The sequence below is a fragment of the Cuculus canorus genome, chromosome 19 (genome assembly GCF_017976375.1).
Source record: "Cuculus canorus isolate bCucCan1 chromosome 19, bCucCan1.pri, whole genome shotgun sequence".
In the NCBI taxonomy this organism is placed as follows: Eukaryota; Metazoa; Chordata; class Aves; order Cuculiformes; family Cuculidae; genus Cuculus; species Cuculus canorus.
This window is the reverse complement of record NC_071419.1, coordinates 3,080,089-3,094,918: the sequence shown is the minus strand read 5'-3', so window position 1 is coordinate 3,094,918 and position 14,830 is coordinate 3,080,089. Positions and strand designations below refer to the sequence as shown.

Genomic DNA, 14,830 nt, shown 5'->3' with positions numbered 1-14,830 from the left:
ACACTCGCTCTGTGTATCATGTAAAATATAGTATAAGCCTGTGGCAGATTTAATGTTTGTAAATACCTTTTGTTGGGGTTTTTTTGGGGTTTTTTTTTTTTTGTTTGTTTTAAAGAAAAGGTGGATTTTGTTTCAAAAATCTAAATGAGCAAGTCTTAAATATATCATAAATATATCACCGTATAGAGGTGTTGGAATATCACTCACTCGGGTGCCAAGGCGAGCAGACACCCTAAGACTAGAGATGTGTATGGGACAGGCAACTAGAGCAGTTAATCAAGAAAACCTACAAAAAGGGTTCTTTTTCCTCGTTCCTTTTTCTTAGAACACCAAATAAAATGGATATTTCTCAAGGCACAGCGCCTTGCTGAGCACTCATCTTAGTTAACATTTCAGACCATTGTTATTGTGACATACGAGTGATAAAAACATCACGTGGTGTTGAATCTTCCTATGTTTTATAAACTAGAGTGTAGTTTCAGAAAAGCTATCTTCTGTAATAAAGTTATCTACATGCAAAGTTGTAGTTTGCAAAAATGATGTATTTTTTTTGGTTAACTGATTTGCAATAAATGATGCTTCTGGGCATCTAGATTTTACTAAAACTGGAAGTTAGTGTTTTTGTTACGGAGCGGTTGAGTTCTGGTCTTGGAATAATGCTGGGCTGCCTCCTGGCACTTCTTAGTGTCTTGTTCTCTGGGTGGAAGCTCAGAGGAGAGCTTTGGACAATGCAACTTTCTCCTTAACTTGCGCAAAACGCCCGCTGACTTAGGACGTCTTGTTTAAGCGAGGCAGGAGCTCTGCTGTGGTGGTTTGCACGGACTGGAACTGGGAATCCATCCCACGACACCGCTGAGGGGCAGCAGCACCAAGGGAGGGTTTTGCAGATGCCACTCCAGGCACAAGCACCTCTCAGAAACATTTGCCCTCCTTGCTGCGCTCAAGATTTTTAAGGTAATCTCATTTAATTTCATTTTTTCTCTTTCCCACAGGGACTCAGTTGGCCAAATGCAGCTGCAAAGTCCCCAGATAGCTGGTTATAAATAGCTGACCCTGGACCTCCTCCCAAATCAGATAAGCCTGGTAACTCTTGGAATGCTGGTATTTTCCACTCTGGGGCCGGGGAGGGAATGGGCATGTGTGTACATGTGCCTGGCATTCAGCCCCAGCCGGGTTTGGGGCTGCCGGACGTGTGTTGTACAACTGGTGAGAAACCAGTGCTGCCAGTGGCATTTTCTGTGCCACCGAGTAGCAGTGAGAGACAGCCGCTCCAGGGGGCAGGGAGGAGTGTGCTTCCTGCAAAATCCATGGAAAGGGGCATTTAAACTGAGGACAAACCCCTCTTTCCTCTGAAAAAAAAAGTAGTTTACGGGGAGAATCTTGTTATCCAAAAGGACACCCTGGGGCTGGGCTTCCTGAGACGTGCTCTTCCCCCCCCGTTGTGTCTCGCTGCATCCCATCTGGGATTCGCTAGATGAAGTGTGTCTGCCTTCTCTGTGATTCGCACATGTGCTGGCCATGAATCACGTCTGCGAACTTCCAGCCATGTTCCCACGCAGCCCATCCTTCCAGGCTTCTCCCACAAGGGCACATCCCACCACTCGTGCCCGCGGCTGGCTGCGAGCACAGAGCATCTCCACTCATGCCAACTCAAGGCTTTGGTAAAGACTCCCTCTCCAACCTGGTCTAGCATGCAACGTTCTGGTCACTCGTGGTCAAAGCAGGAATTTGGCCTGGAATAGATGAGGAAAAGGAGCTATAAGGATGCGCAAAACAATGTGACAGTACAAGAGGCAACTAAGCACGTGTGGCTCGTTTAAGAAGTGTGGGGCTGCAAAGTTTTCCATGAGGATGGGTCAGAAGGACAGAATGACGAAAAAGAGGGCTCAATACCAGGGAAAGAGACAAAATTAAAAGGTCTGGATTGGCACATGAATAGATGTTAATAAGTTATCCACAAGGCAATTCAAACTTGAAGTCAGAACAGGTTTTCTAAGCAGGAGTAAGGACACTTCGGTTTTTAAGTGTTTAGCCCAAATGACTCTTAGATTTAGGAAGGCAACTGGTGACCCACAAACTTCTGCCAGTCCCTTGTTCCTGCTTCCCTGAGTGGTACCCAAGATGATCATGGGGTCATGGATCCCCAGCTGGGATCCAGGCAAAGTTAAATGAGAAATGAGGGAAATGGTCCCAAGTTTCTCCCTCCACACTAGGGCTTTCCCACAGGTCTCTAGCTAGAAGGATTTGCCTTCCCTCATCCCCCTCCAACCAGCCCAATCCCAAGCTCATCTTTACCTCATCCTGGTAAGGATGCTGGGAGCTGAATTTCAAGCTCTCGGGGCAACAAAAGATTCCAAGGAATGGCTGGGTCATGGCAAGCAGGATTGGTTTAGCCTTCCAGGTGAAAAAGGCTGAGAAGCACTAAAATCATACTGCACGGCCAAGGGAAGGGTTCAGAAGTGTTTGCTAAATCAAGATTAGCACCCAGCTATTCTGATGACAAGCCTGTGGGTGCTATGAGGAAAGGGTGCATGGTGCTATGAGGAATGGGTGCATCTGAACTATGTGTTTACACGCTGGAGGGCTCGGGTTTTTTATTCTTTGTTTTCATTATTCCTGCTCAATTAGATGGGACATTTAGAAATTGCTACTCTGTATTGCTTTTACCCCCAGGCTACTGGTGTTTGCTCAGAAAGTTGCTAACAGCTGCTTGAACCCTGATTGCCGAATGTTACTGCGCTCCAATCACCCCCTTAAGAATGTGTAAAAGGAGCCAAATTCACCCAAGGTGCAGCCTCTCCCCAATTACACACGGGTTAGTGTGGCTGGAGTAGTTTGGATGATCACAGCAACTAAAGGAGTAAATAAATCAAGCTCAGCTTGTTCGAGTTGGCTAACCTGATACAGAACCCTGATACTCCTAAGAAAAAACTCTCCTTTAGCCATTTTACCTGTTTCTAAACTCAGGGAATGATCCTTTTAATAGTGAACTCCTAGGGCAGGGCTGTGTTTATGCTTGGCTGCAGCCTGAAGGCTGAACTAATGATCAGAATTTAATAGGGAAAGGTCAGCATCACCTGTGTTGTAACCCCAAGGAAGCTGATGAAGCAGGAGAGAAGGACACATGCTCTCCTCTTCCTTTTTCTTTGGAATGGGTGGTTCTTGAGTCCAGAACTGGCTGCATTTGCTGCAAATCACTTAGAAAACTTCAGAGAAAAAAAGGGATTGAATGTCTTAATGGGACAACTCTTTATAATCCCATACTTCTATCAGGAGAACAGCAAAGGTGAGAGCCCATCATTAGCGTTTGTACGGTGTATGTATGTGTACAGGTGTGTAAGAGGAGGGTTAGATATGCAAATATCTGGCTATAGATACAGCTGTAAGCTGTGGATGGTACTCACAGAATGCATATGTATTTTTCGAAAGCCAATCAGGCTGATTAAAATCACGTTTCCTCAGATTACACCTGTTTGTGGAAATAGCAAGGGAGGACCGGGGCTTTATCCGCAATTCATGCTTGTATAGGGAAATTGTATTTGGCAAGCTGGGTCGTAAGAACGTTCCTACAAAAGAGGGAGATGAAAGGCACTTTAAAAAATCACAGCGCTGCCTCTGGTTCCCACACCAGCATCAAAGTGCTGCTTCCCCTGCTTGGCCTGGGCTTTCAGGATATCACCCTGCTTTAATGATCAAGAGGGCAGGAACAGCTCTTGTGCTGATAGTGACCCTTGATTAAGATGTTTGTTTAGGTCGTTTGTGTTTACTGCTCCATGGCTCCTTGTTGGATGCAGTGTGTGACCGGCACAGTGGCCACCGCCTGTGTACAAACTGGTAAACAAGGCACAAACTGGTAAACAAGATACAAACTAGTAAACAAGATGCAGCCTTCTTCCATCTGAACAGCTCAAAAGCTTTGTCTTGGCTTGACGCAGACCCTCAAAGCAGAGCCGCAGCACAGAGCAGAGCAAGGTAAAACATCTTCAGACAGAGACATGACCGATAGGCTATGATCTTGTCTAAAAAAAAACCCCAACCACCTGAACATACGCTTCTCCGAAGAAAGACTTTTACAAGCCTTTGAGTTAATGCATCGTGAGGATGGTTGGGTGCAGCAGGGCTGAACCGCAGCATCTCCCACACTGCAGCTTGCGGGTGCTTGTACGCCTGCCTGCTACGCTTTGCATCGTTATCGTCCCTTCACAAAACAAACCCCCTTTACACATTAAGCTGCTACAGACCCGTGGGGCAAGGACCTTGCTCTGCAACCAGAAACGGTTTCTTGTATTTGACTCAGGCTTGGGGAAAAGTGACTGGGAAGTTGAGCAGTGGAAAAGGACCTCGGAGTGTTGGTTGACAGCAGCTGAACATGAGCCAGCTGTGTTCCCAGGTGGCCGACAGCATCCTGGCTTGGATGTGGCCAGCAGGAGCAGGGATGGGATCATCTCCCCTATTGGTGAGGCCACACCTTGAATCCTAGGTTCAGTTTTGGGCCCCTCACTCCAAGAAGGACATTAAGGGGCTGGAGCGTGTCCAGAGGAGGGGAACGGAGCTGGGGAAGGGGCTGGAGAACAAGGGTTATGGGAGTGGCTGAGGGCCCTGGGGCTGGTTAGTTTGGAGAAGAAGAGGCTGAGGGGAGACCTCATCGCTCTTTGCGGCTCTGGGAAAGGAGGCTGGAGCAAGGCTGGTCTCTTCTGCTGAGTAACGAGAGATAGGACAAGAAGAAACAGCCTCAAGTTCTGCCAAGGGAGGTTTAGACTGGATCCTAGGAAAAATTTCTTTACTGGAAGAGTGGTGAAGCACTGGCAGAGGCTGCCCAGGGGCAGGGGGGGAGTCTCCGTGCCTGGAGGGGTTCAAAAAGTGTGTAGATATGGTCCTGTGGGACACGGTTTAGCAGCACGGTGGGGTTGGACTGGATGAGCTGAGAGGTCTTTTCTATCCTTAATGATTCTATGATTCCATGCCTCCTTCTCCAACAAATGTTTTTCTCCCCGGGCAGCCGCTCGAACCTCCCTGCTTCCCCGTGCTCGGTCCCCGCTCCGCCGGACACCCCCTGCGCTGGCGGAGCTCTGTCCCGCCCTGCCGGCCGGCCGCCAGACTGCAGCCACGGGGCGGCGACTGGGACTGGGAGAGGGACTGGGAGAGGGAAAGGACTGGGAGAGGGACTGGGAGAGGGGCTGCGGCAGGGCAAGGACTGGGAGAGGGACTGGGAGAGGGCGAGGACTGGGAGAGGGGCTGGGAGAGGGACTGGGAGAGGGAAAGGACTGGGAGAGGGGCTGGGAGAGGGACTGGGAGAGGGAAAGGACTGGGAGAGGGGCTGGGAGAGGGGCTGGGGCAGGGCAAGGACTGGGAGAGGAACTGGGAGAGGGACTGGGACTGGGAGAGGGACTGGAACCGAGAATAGGACAGGGACTGGGAGAGGGACAGGCACTGGGGAAGGGGCAAGGACAGGGGCAAGCACAAGGGCAGAGGCTGGGACAGGGGCAGGGGGTGCCACAGGGAGAGGGGCAAGGGCAGGGGCTGGGACAGTTGCAGACAGAGGGACAGGGGCAGGAGCTGGGGCAAGTGCCGGGGCAGTCACAGGGGCAGGGGTGGAACAGGCTCAGTCAAAGGCACATGCTCAGGGGCAATCTAAGATGCAGGGGCAGGCAGAGGGATAGGTAGGGGCTGGGGCAGAGGGACAGGGACTGGGGCAGACGCGGATGCAGTAGCTGGGGCAGAGGCTGGGGCAGGCGCAGGGGTGGCACAGGCTCAGGGCCAATCTAAGGTGCAGGGGCAGCAGCTGGCACAGGCACAAGGACGGGGGCAGGCAGAGGGACAAGGGAAGTCACAGGGCCGGGGGTGGTACAGGCTCAGTCAAAGACAGGCTCGGGTTCAAAGGCAGTTTAAGATGCAGGGACAGGGGCTGGGGCAGGCGCAGGGGCAGGAGAGGAGTGGCACAGGCTCGGGCTCAGGGACAGCCCAAGGCACAAAGCGAGGCCTACAGCCAGGCACCCGCCCCGTCCGCGCCCCCAGAGCGCCCTGCGCATGCGCCATCCGGCGCGCTGCGACGAGAGCGCCGCCGACGCCACTTCCGCCGCCACTTCCGCCCTTATCGCGCAGGGGTTTCTTTCCCCTCCGACACTTCCGCCCTTTTCCTCTCAGCCCCGCGGAAAGACAGGGCGGAACCGGCGAGAGAGGGACGCGACCAGGCGCGCGGCGCCGGGTTCCCCGCAGGCGCCGTGACGTCATCGCGCGGCGCGGCGTGACACGTCGGCGGAGGAACACAACCCGGCCGGATGTGCCAAGATGGCGGCGGAGGGAGCCGGTGCTGCGGCCCGCGAGGGGGGCGGCGCCCGGTGCTGAGCGGCTGCGAGGGGGGTCGGACAGGTACGGGGGGGGGCGGCCTGTGGTACCCGGGGGGCGGACAGGTATGGGGGGGCGATATCCCTTGGAGAGAGGGGGAAGGGGGTGTCCCGTGGGGTTAGAGGGAAGGGGGGGGATCCCGTGGAGAGAGAGGGAAGAGGGAGATCCCATGGAGAGAGAGGGAAGGGGGAGATCCCGTGGAGAGAGAGGGAAGGGGGTGGGATCCCTCATTGGGAGAGGGAAAGGGAGGATGTCCCTCGTTGGGAGAGGAAGGGGGGGGACATGCCATGTTAGGAGAGGGAAGGGGGAGTCCCATGGTGGGAGAGAGGGAATCCCTTAGTGGGAGAGAGAAAGAATGGGGATCCCGTGGTGGGAGAGGGGTCCCATGAGTGGGAGAGGGAGGCGGGACACACACCCCCCACGGTGGGAGAGGGAGCGAGGAGCCCTGTAGTGGGAAGTGTCTCCTGACGCCCTTCACCATGGATTTCCTTTCAGGAGGCGCAGTAGTTCTCACGACCTGCAGTGTCTTTTTTGAGTTGTCCAATGTACTTGACAACTTTAGGCAAGGGGTAGTGGGTATAAGTTGTTCCTGGGGAGATTCCGATTGGATTCACCATAAGAACAGTTAGACATTGGAATAGTCTCCCCAGAGAAGTGATAGATTCCTCTACACAGGACACTTAAGGCTCAGCTTGACAGGGTGCTGGGCCATCTCATTTAAACTATAAATCACCTAAAAAGGTTGGACCAGGTGATCGTTGCGGTCCCTTCCAAGCTGGCATTCTATGATTCTATGGTTTGGTGGAGCTGGCCCTGCCCTGCCCGGGAACACTCAGGAGCTACAGCTGAGGACGGGGGGTCAGGCTGACAGGACATGGAGGAGTTTGTGCTGCTGCCAGTGCATTGCATTAAGCTTCATTCTCTTGATTCCCAAGGACCTCTTTTCACTAAGTAACATCTGTAACTGTGGCTGCCATATAAGAGAAAGCTGGTCGAAAGAAGTCAGCAGGGCAGGTGATGTTCAGTGCGTTCAGTCTGGTGTCACCTGCAGGTGTGCAGATGTCTGCATAGCAAAAACCGTGAAGAACTAGTGTCCTAGGTACTGATTGTAAGGGTGCAAATATAATTTCTGAGCTATTCTTCTGTTTAGGATTGCAGCAGATTTTTTTACTTACTTCATTCTCATTGTTAGGAATCATAGAACCATTGAATGGTTTGGGTTGGAAGGGACCTCAAAGTCCGTCCAGTCCCACCCCCTGCCATGGGCAGGAGGGACACCTCCCACTGGATCCGGTTGCTCAAAGCCCCATTCAACCTGGCCTTGAAAACCTCCAGGGATGGGGAAACCACAGCTTTCCTGGGCAGCCTGGGCCAGGGCTTTCCCACCCTCCCAGGAAAAACGTTCTTTCTAAGATCTAGTCTAAATCTCCCCTCTTTCAGTTTAAAGCCATTCCCCCTTGTCCTGTCCCTGCAGGCCCTTGTAAAAAGTCTCTCTCCAGCTTTCCCTCAGGCCCCAAGAATCTTCTGCGTACGTGGATATGTTATTTATTGTTTAGTCCATGCATATGTGTGTGTATGTAGGCACAGAAGAGAATTAACATTACACTTTGTAACCAGCTTTGTGGGCTTACTTATGCTTCTTTAAGAGTCATCTATTTAGCTTATGTCCCTTGGAGACAGGATTAAATTAATTCCCCCCAAAGAAATCATTCCTTCATGCAGGTAAATTTTCAGAGGAGTTTAAAGCCAACCATGGCCGTAGAGCTCGTCAGTTGAAATTTATTGATGGCCTTGTCTAGAGGGTAGTTTTAATCTTCTTTCTTTTCTCTTTGGTAATGTTTTTCTGGTGCGCCTGGAAACATGGTCTGCAATTGTTATTCCTGGTGACTAATGTTTAGCAGGCTGCCCTGCATTATCTATTAATAAACCTGCTGAAAGTTAAGAATTTCCAACCTAGATAAAGCAGAGATGGATTGCCTTTAACTTGTGTAGTTATTTCTCATTTATAAATGTCTTAAAATCCGCATTCCTGTTAGTACCAGAGTGGAGGCAGGGCAGGGCAGGATCACCAAGTTGATATCTTCTGTTTAAATTACCTGACATGGGCACGTTCATTTTATTTGGACTTAATTCTTCAAATCTTGTGTGCTTTTACTACTGTGTGCAGTCTGTTAATATTAACTTTCCTTCAGTGAGGAAGCAGATACTCTCATTGAACTTTTGTGATGCAACATTGGAGACTTTGTTATAGGAATGGCAAACCAGCGCTTTAAAGTAAAGCCTATGCTTATTCTAATTAGCTAATTACTGGTACTGGTTGTTACAAAAATGTGGGAAAGCATTAGACCTGTTTTTCTTTGTGTATGTCTGATAAGACGCTGTAAGGAGTGAAGGCCATGTAGAAATTTGGTTGTGAAACCAATTGGCTTTTGTGCTCAGTTGTATTTTAGAAACAACTTTTCTATTAAGAATGGAACTGTAGGTGGATATCAATGTTTTGTTCAGTGAAGCTGGTGCTTTCCAAGAGGTCGCTGTCTTGGCAGATAGTTTAATTAGCTTTTTTTCCCCTCCCCACTTTGCAGTCTGCTGCATAAAGACACTGGTTTGTTTGGAGAGGAGAGAGGAGTTTTTGCAGTTAGGTTAATACGAAAAGAACACAATGAAAAGTAAATGGGGATGTCACAGCCTGAGGTTTCTTAAGTGTGTGAAAGCTGAGGTGGGTGTTGAGGCAGGGTTTCCAGGTGAGGTGGTTGGCAGCACACGTGGCCAGCTGGAAAACCTTCACCTCAGCACTGTAATAGGAGAAATGATTGCAAAGCACCAAAACCTTTTTGTACGTATTCCTTGACAGGAATTCCACAGGCAGCTGGTGCTTTAAAAAGAAGGTTGAAGACAAATGCAAGTAATATGTGAAAGTAGTGAAGCTTTCTATTTAATGATTTTCTGTTGAACTCTGTTTCTGGTCTTCTTTCCCATTTTAACAAAACACAAGTTTTAACAGATTTAAAGTCTTAAGCTAAGATATGGCTATGAAATATTTGGATATGGGGGAGAAATAGAGAGACTCTGTCTGCTGACTGGTACTTCGGGCTCTCTGAAAGAGGGACCTGGATTGTACCTAGGACTGTTGGATTCTGCAGAGCAGAGTAGGAGAGATTTATCTCTAGGATAAGCTGTACTGATGTCCTATACTGTCTGTATAGATCATGCTCTGGTACCATTCACTGTGCTTTTTATTTGGATTTTTAGTTATGAATCTTTTTGAAATAGATGTAATTACACAGTGTTCACTCAATATGTATTTTTGTTAACTAGAAACCAGAAGTGTTTTGCATTCAAACTTCTCTATAGCTATTGAAATTTTGTCTTGATTGCAAACATCTGACTTTTCTGGCTTCCCATTTTATTACTCTTACTGATGAGATGCTGAATCTTAAGAAGAAAAAGAAAAAACCACAGCTATAAATTGCACAGCTTTTGTCTATCTCTATAAAAAGAAGTGCATCTGGTATGAAACAATTGCTGTGGGTACTTCACTCTATGTGATATAAACCATATTTGTTGTGTACTGTTAGAAAACAAGGTCATCACATGTTGCTAAAGCTTCATTAAGCTGAACTGGACAAGTGCTGAAGAACTCAAATTTTGTCAGCCTCTCTCCTCCACAGATTGTTAGGAGGTGGTAAAAATGAAAAATGCACGTTTTTGATTAATTTACTGAACTTTCTGTGCGCCCAATTCCTAACAGGTATTGTTTGGAGTTCTTGCTGGCAGAGTTGGAATACTTGTGTGGCTGTCCTTTCCGCCCTGAAGTACAGCTGTAACTCTGATACTGTGCCAAAGTCCCAGTGAGAACATCAATTAATTAATTGGGGGGGGAAGTTGATTGTCTTTTACAGTCTTAAATGCAGTTTTACTATTGTGCGGCATTCACATAGAAGGGAGAATATATGTGATGAAAACCCAGTTACCTTTCTCAAAATAAAAAACGCTCCTGTCCTGCACAATGTTTGCTTTATTAGATCAAGAATGGACTGTGCTCTGTTGAGGGGAACAACATCTGATGAATTCTTTCTTGAGATGCTCACTTCTCATCTTACCTGTAAAAAGGCCCATTCATGCTGAGCAATAGAGCTGAAGATTGTCTGTAACACAATTGAAGTTAGATAATGATTTCCCAACTCTTTGTAATTAAATTCAGTTTGCGTAGTGCTTTCAGGTTCTGTTGCAAGCTGACTGCTGCTATGTCCTCTCCCATGCGTGCTTCTGCTTAGAAAAATGTGAGGAAATGTAGCAGTCTGAGATTTTAACATTTGTGCAGAACTGAGCTGTGTTTGATTACTCCTACTTGGAGTTATTTCTTAATATGTTTGTTAAATAATGTGCATTGTTACCACACAGCATTAAGTTTCAGTGGTCCTGGACTTGGGTTTAGAAATACAATGTTACATGTAAATTTCTTATGCCTTCTGGAGAAAAGAGAAATTTTCCATTTTAAGTTCTCTGAGTAATTTTGTTTCTAAAATAAAAATTGCTGAAGTGCTGCCTGTGTTGTGAGAAAGGAGACCAACTTCATATCTGTTTTGCCTTAACAGGGTGGAAGAAGGAATCTATCTCTGGCATCCACTACTAGTTTGTCATCTAGCATCTGACCCTGCCTGAAGGCCAAAATGCAGCAGCCTCCACAGACTGTTCCAGCAGGAGCAGCAGCTCCACCTCCTGCAGGCATCGCTCGGAATATGTACTGGAGAAACAGCTCGCTCAGTAAGCGAGCAAATGCAGCAGCTGCCCCGGTGCAGCCTGTGACAGACCCTTTTGCATTTGGCAGACAGACTCCGCAAAGCTCCTCTTTAGATAACCCACCCAAGGGCAACGCGTTGGTTATGCAAAGTTCTTCCCCAGCAGCGTTCCCGCAGCCGGCCGTTGTGCATACTTCACCGTCCCTTGCAGGGGACAATCCTCATGGACCGTATGCATCTTTATCAGCCCCTGTATCTCAAGCAGGAATAAGTACCAGTACGTTTTCTAATGTTCCCATTCCTTCGCCGTCCCCAGGATATGTTATAAATAGTACTGCAGAAGCGCATCCAAACGTGGACGTTGGACTTCGTGGTCCTGCGGTACCATTGCATTATAATACAGGAGCAGCAGCTGAAAATTCTTTCAGTGTGCATCCTGGAACAATACCTGCGTCAAGCAAACCTGGAGGTAGACAAGACGTTAGCAGAGATGCCACTGATGTTCCTTCAGGACCCAACACAACAGCGCTCTTCTCTCCACCTCCTCAGCAGCCTGTGTCTCAGTGGAAGCCTGTTCAAGGTAACCTGCAGTCTCCAGTACGGAATTTTGTGCCCTATCCAGAACCATCTTCTCAGATTGATGTTCACAACATTTCTCAGTCTTCTGTTAGTGCTTCGCATCCTCCTCCACAAACGAATGTACAGCAGAGTTCTGTGCACCAAGGTATTCCACAAAATATCATACAAGCGCCTTTACCTGTTGGTTGTGAAAAGAATGGGAAAAACAGCTCTCCAAATAGCAGTCATCACATGAACAGCATCCAGCCTGGAAATGTCTTTAGGCAGAACACAGAACTGACTAACGCTTGGTTAAATCAACCGTACCAGGAGCAGTTCTACCCACAGCCACCATTGCAAGGCTCCAGTTTTATCATTCCCACAGCTCAGGGAAATAACCCCCAAACCCAATCTCCAGGTATGTCTGAAACATCAAATAGACCTGTTCCCACAGAACGAGATTCAGGAACTCTCTCCATGTTTTTCAAAGGGGATGAAGCAGAAAATGAAGAAATACTTTCATCTGAAAAAAACTGTGTAGTTGAGAAAACAGAGTTTGATGCTTGTCAGCCAAATTCAGCATCACTGTATCACCCACCAATGCATCTTCAGAGAGTTGCATCTAACGTTCTCTCTCAGACGCAGACTGGCCCAGGTTTAGCTAGTGAGATGGTACAAAGAGGAGTGGATGTCCAGTACTTCCCTAAAATTGTGGGTCAGCAGGAGGCACAGCCTCCTAAGCACACCATGTTTGTCAGTGACGACAAGGCATGTATAGGTGGCACGTCTGGGAACGGTGGGTCACAGTATGAAAATGTGGAGAACTTGGAGTGCATTCAGAATCAAGAAGTGCTGCCAAGTGAACCACAGAACATCGATGCTTCATCCCCTGCTGCCGGTCCTGATCTGTACAGATATGGATCCTTTCCAGGTCATATGCTTCCAAAGAATGCTGTTGTGAGCCATGCCGAAGGAGGACCAAATTTGGAGGCACCTGATTCTTTACCTCATCCTGTCCGACCAGATAGTGTATCTTCAAACTATAGCAACATTAGCCATAGGAGTGCTTCTGGCTCAGCCAGACCTCCAGAGCAGGTTGGTACATTTATTCAGCAAGAAAGTGGGAAGCCCGATGAGGAATCTTCTGCTAGCTTCTTCAAACAGATCGACTCCTCTCCTCTGGGAGGCGATTTGAGTGAGCTAAACCTGAGCAAGAACTACCATGGTAATCTATCCCAGCCTCCTACTCCAAGTCCTCCTAAGCCTACAGGAGTATTTCAGACAAGTGCAAATAGTTCTTTTGAACCTGTGAGGTCCCATGGAGTTGGTATAAAACCTGCGGAGATTGACCAAGCAAAGATGGTGGTTGAATTACAAGAGAACCACTCAAACCAAAAGAATATCAAGAAGAATGCAGCTGCGCCGGCTGCATCCCCAGGCAACCTTGAACAGCCGCCAGATAACCTGGAGACTATTTTCATGCCTCAGGTACACCCACTGCCTCTTGAAGTTGGAAATATGTTGCACTCTGGACCCATTACGGAGAGCATACAGTCGGTATCCGAGAGAAGGTCCTCAACAAGAGCTCAGGGAGCAGTTAAGAAGTGTGATAGCCCAGCAACAACTTTATGGGCTCATAATGAGTTACCCAATTTTGGGGGAAACGTTCTTCTAGCTCCTGCTGCTCCTGCAGTGTACGTACCTGCCAAACAGACTGTGGAAATCATTCAGCCACCAGAAGAAGGGCTGTCTATTCAGCAGCCAAGTAAACCAGGGGCTATTGTTGGACAACTTTCCCAAGATGGAAATATATCTTCTGAAAATCTTGAGAATCCTCCCAAAATGGGAGAAGAGGAGGCACTTCAGTCTCAGGCAAGTTCTGGTTATGCCAGTTTATTGTCTTCTCCACCTACAGAGTCTTTGCAGAATCAGCCTATCCTGATTGCTCAGCCTAATCAAAGCTATAACTTGGCTCAGCCGATTAATTTTTCTATTTCTCTGTCTAATCAGCTCAGCAGCAATGAAAACAATCAGCCAGTGAAGGACACTGGAATTGGGGACAAGCTTGCAATGGGTCCCCAAACTTCACATGCTGGTGGGATCATTTCTGGGGAAAATGTGCCACTGCCTGCAATGCAAGTTGGATCTCTGTTAGTAAATGCACTTCCAAACACTAATCTGGTTAAACATAATTTATTACAAAGCCCTGTCAATTCTTCTGATACTGCTTCTAATCAGCCTGCAAACTTGCTTATGAAAACTCCGCTTAATTTGGCTCCAGAAGGGCAAAAGAATATTGATCTGGAAGGTTTCGTTCCTGAATTTGCTAGCAAGGTAGGGTCTAACTCATCCATTTCTCCTGGGATGAGTCTCCCCAGTGGAAGTGCAGGTGAGATGGTTCCCCCTGTTAATTCTGTAGCGCAGGGTAATAATCCTGCACATCACTCAAATAGCAAAGAAGAAGTTACTGGAGTGCTTGACTTCACAGTATCACGGACGTTGGAGAAAAGCAGTGCAAATAATTCTGTACTGGTGCATAATCAGTCACTTCCTGGTGGTCCAGTCTATCCTCACCAGTCAGCTGGCGGTGCTGGTCAGGTGGGTCCTGAGGTGCGTGACAACGAGCATTTCTATCAACAGGTGATAAAAGATGTGCAGCATCAGGCTGTGTCAGACAGAGCCGTACAGGGAGCGTTGCCATCTCAACCGCAAATGCAAGCAGCTCAAATGCAGCAACCAGCACCTTCTGGGCAGTCCTCAGTTCCTTCAAACTACCAGATTGCTGCAGGGACTAAAGCTATGCAGGCATCACAGCAGCGTGAGAACCAGGTGCTGAGTAACCATCCTCAACCTGTGGGTCCCCCAGAGGCAAGTTCAGCACAGCTGACAAGGTACGATCAGACGAGTCCTGATAAGCAGCCAGTGTCTGGGCCGCCATCGGGTGCTCCAACCTCCACCGCCCCTTCTACCACCACTCAGTCAGCCGTGTCAAATGTGCAGCAAGACCTCCAGCGTCCACCCGTGCCTCAGACTCCTCAGGATGCCTTTGGTCCACCCCAGAACCCTTACTACTACTACAGACATCCTTATGACGCTTACCAGCCTCCGTATCCACCACCTTATCCTCCCACAGACCCCAGAACAGGCGCTCATCTTTATTACATGGTAAATATTTTATTTTTAACTTC

At 48.3% G+C, this 14,830-nt stretch overlaps 1 protein-coding gene across 4 annotated transcripts in view; it reads left to right on the top strand.

Moving 5' to 3' along the window:
• Positions 1–6,102: 6,102 nt before the first annotated feature.
• SEC16A (SEC16 homolog A, endoplasmic reticulum export factor) overlaps positions 6,103–14,830 on the top strand; it is a 30,301-nt gene continuing 21,573 nt past the window's right edge. For 2 of the 4 annotated variants that reach the window (XM_054084145.1, XM_054084147.1), the window contains exons 1-2: positions 6,103–6,369; positions 10,941–14,807. In XM_054084145.1, the coding sequence (XP_053940120.1) occupies positions 11,016–14,807 (3,792 nt within the window). In that variant the 5' untranslated portion in view covers positions 6,103–6,369; positions 10,941–11,015. The remainder of the gene's footprint in view (positions 6,370–10,940; positions 14,808–14,830) is intronic. The other 2 variants (XM_054084146.1, XM_054084149.1) reach the window with 2 other exon arrangements.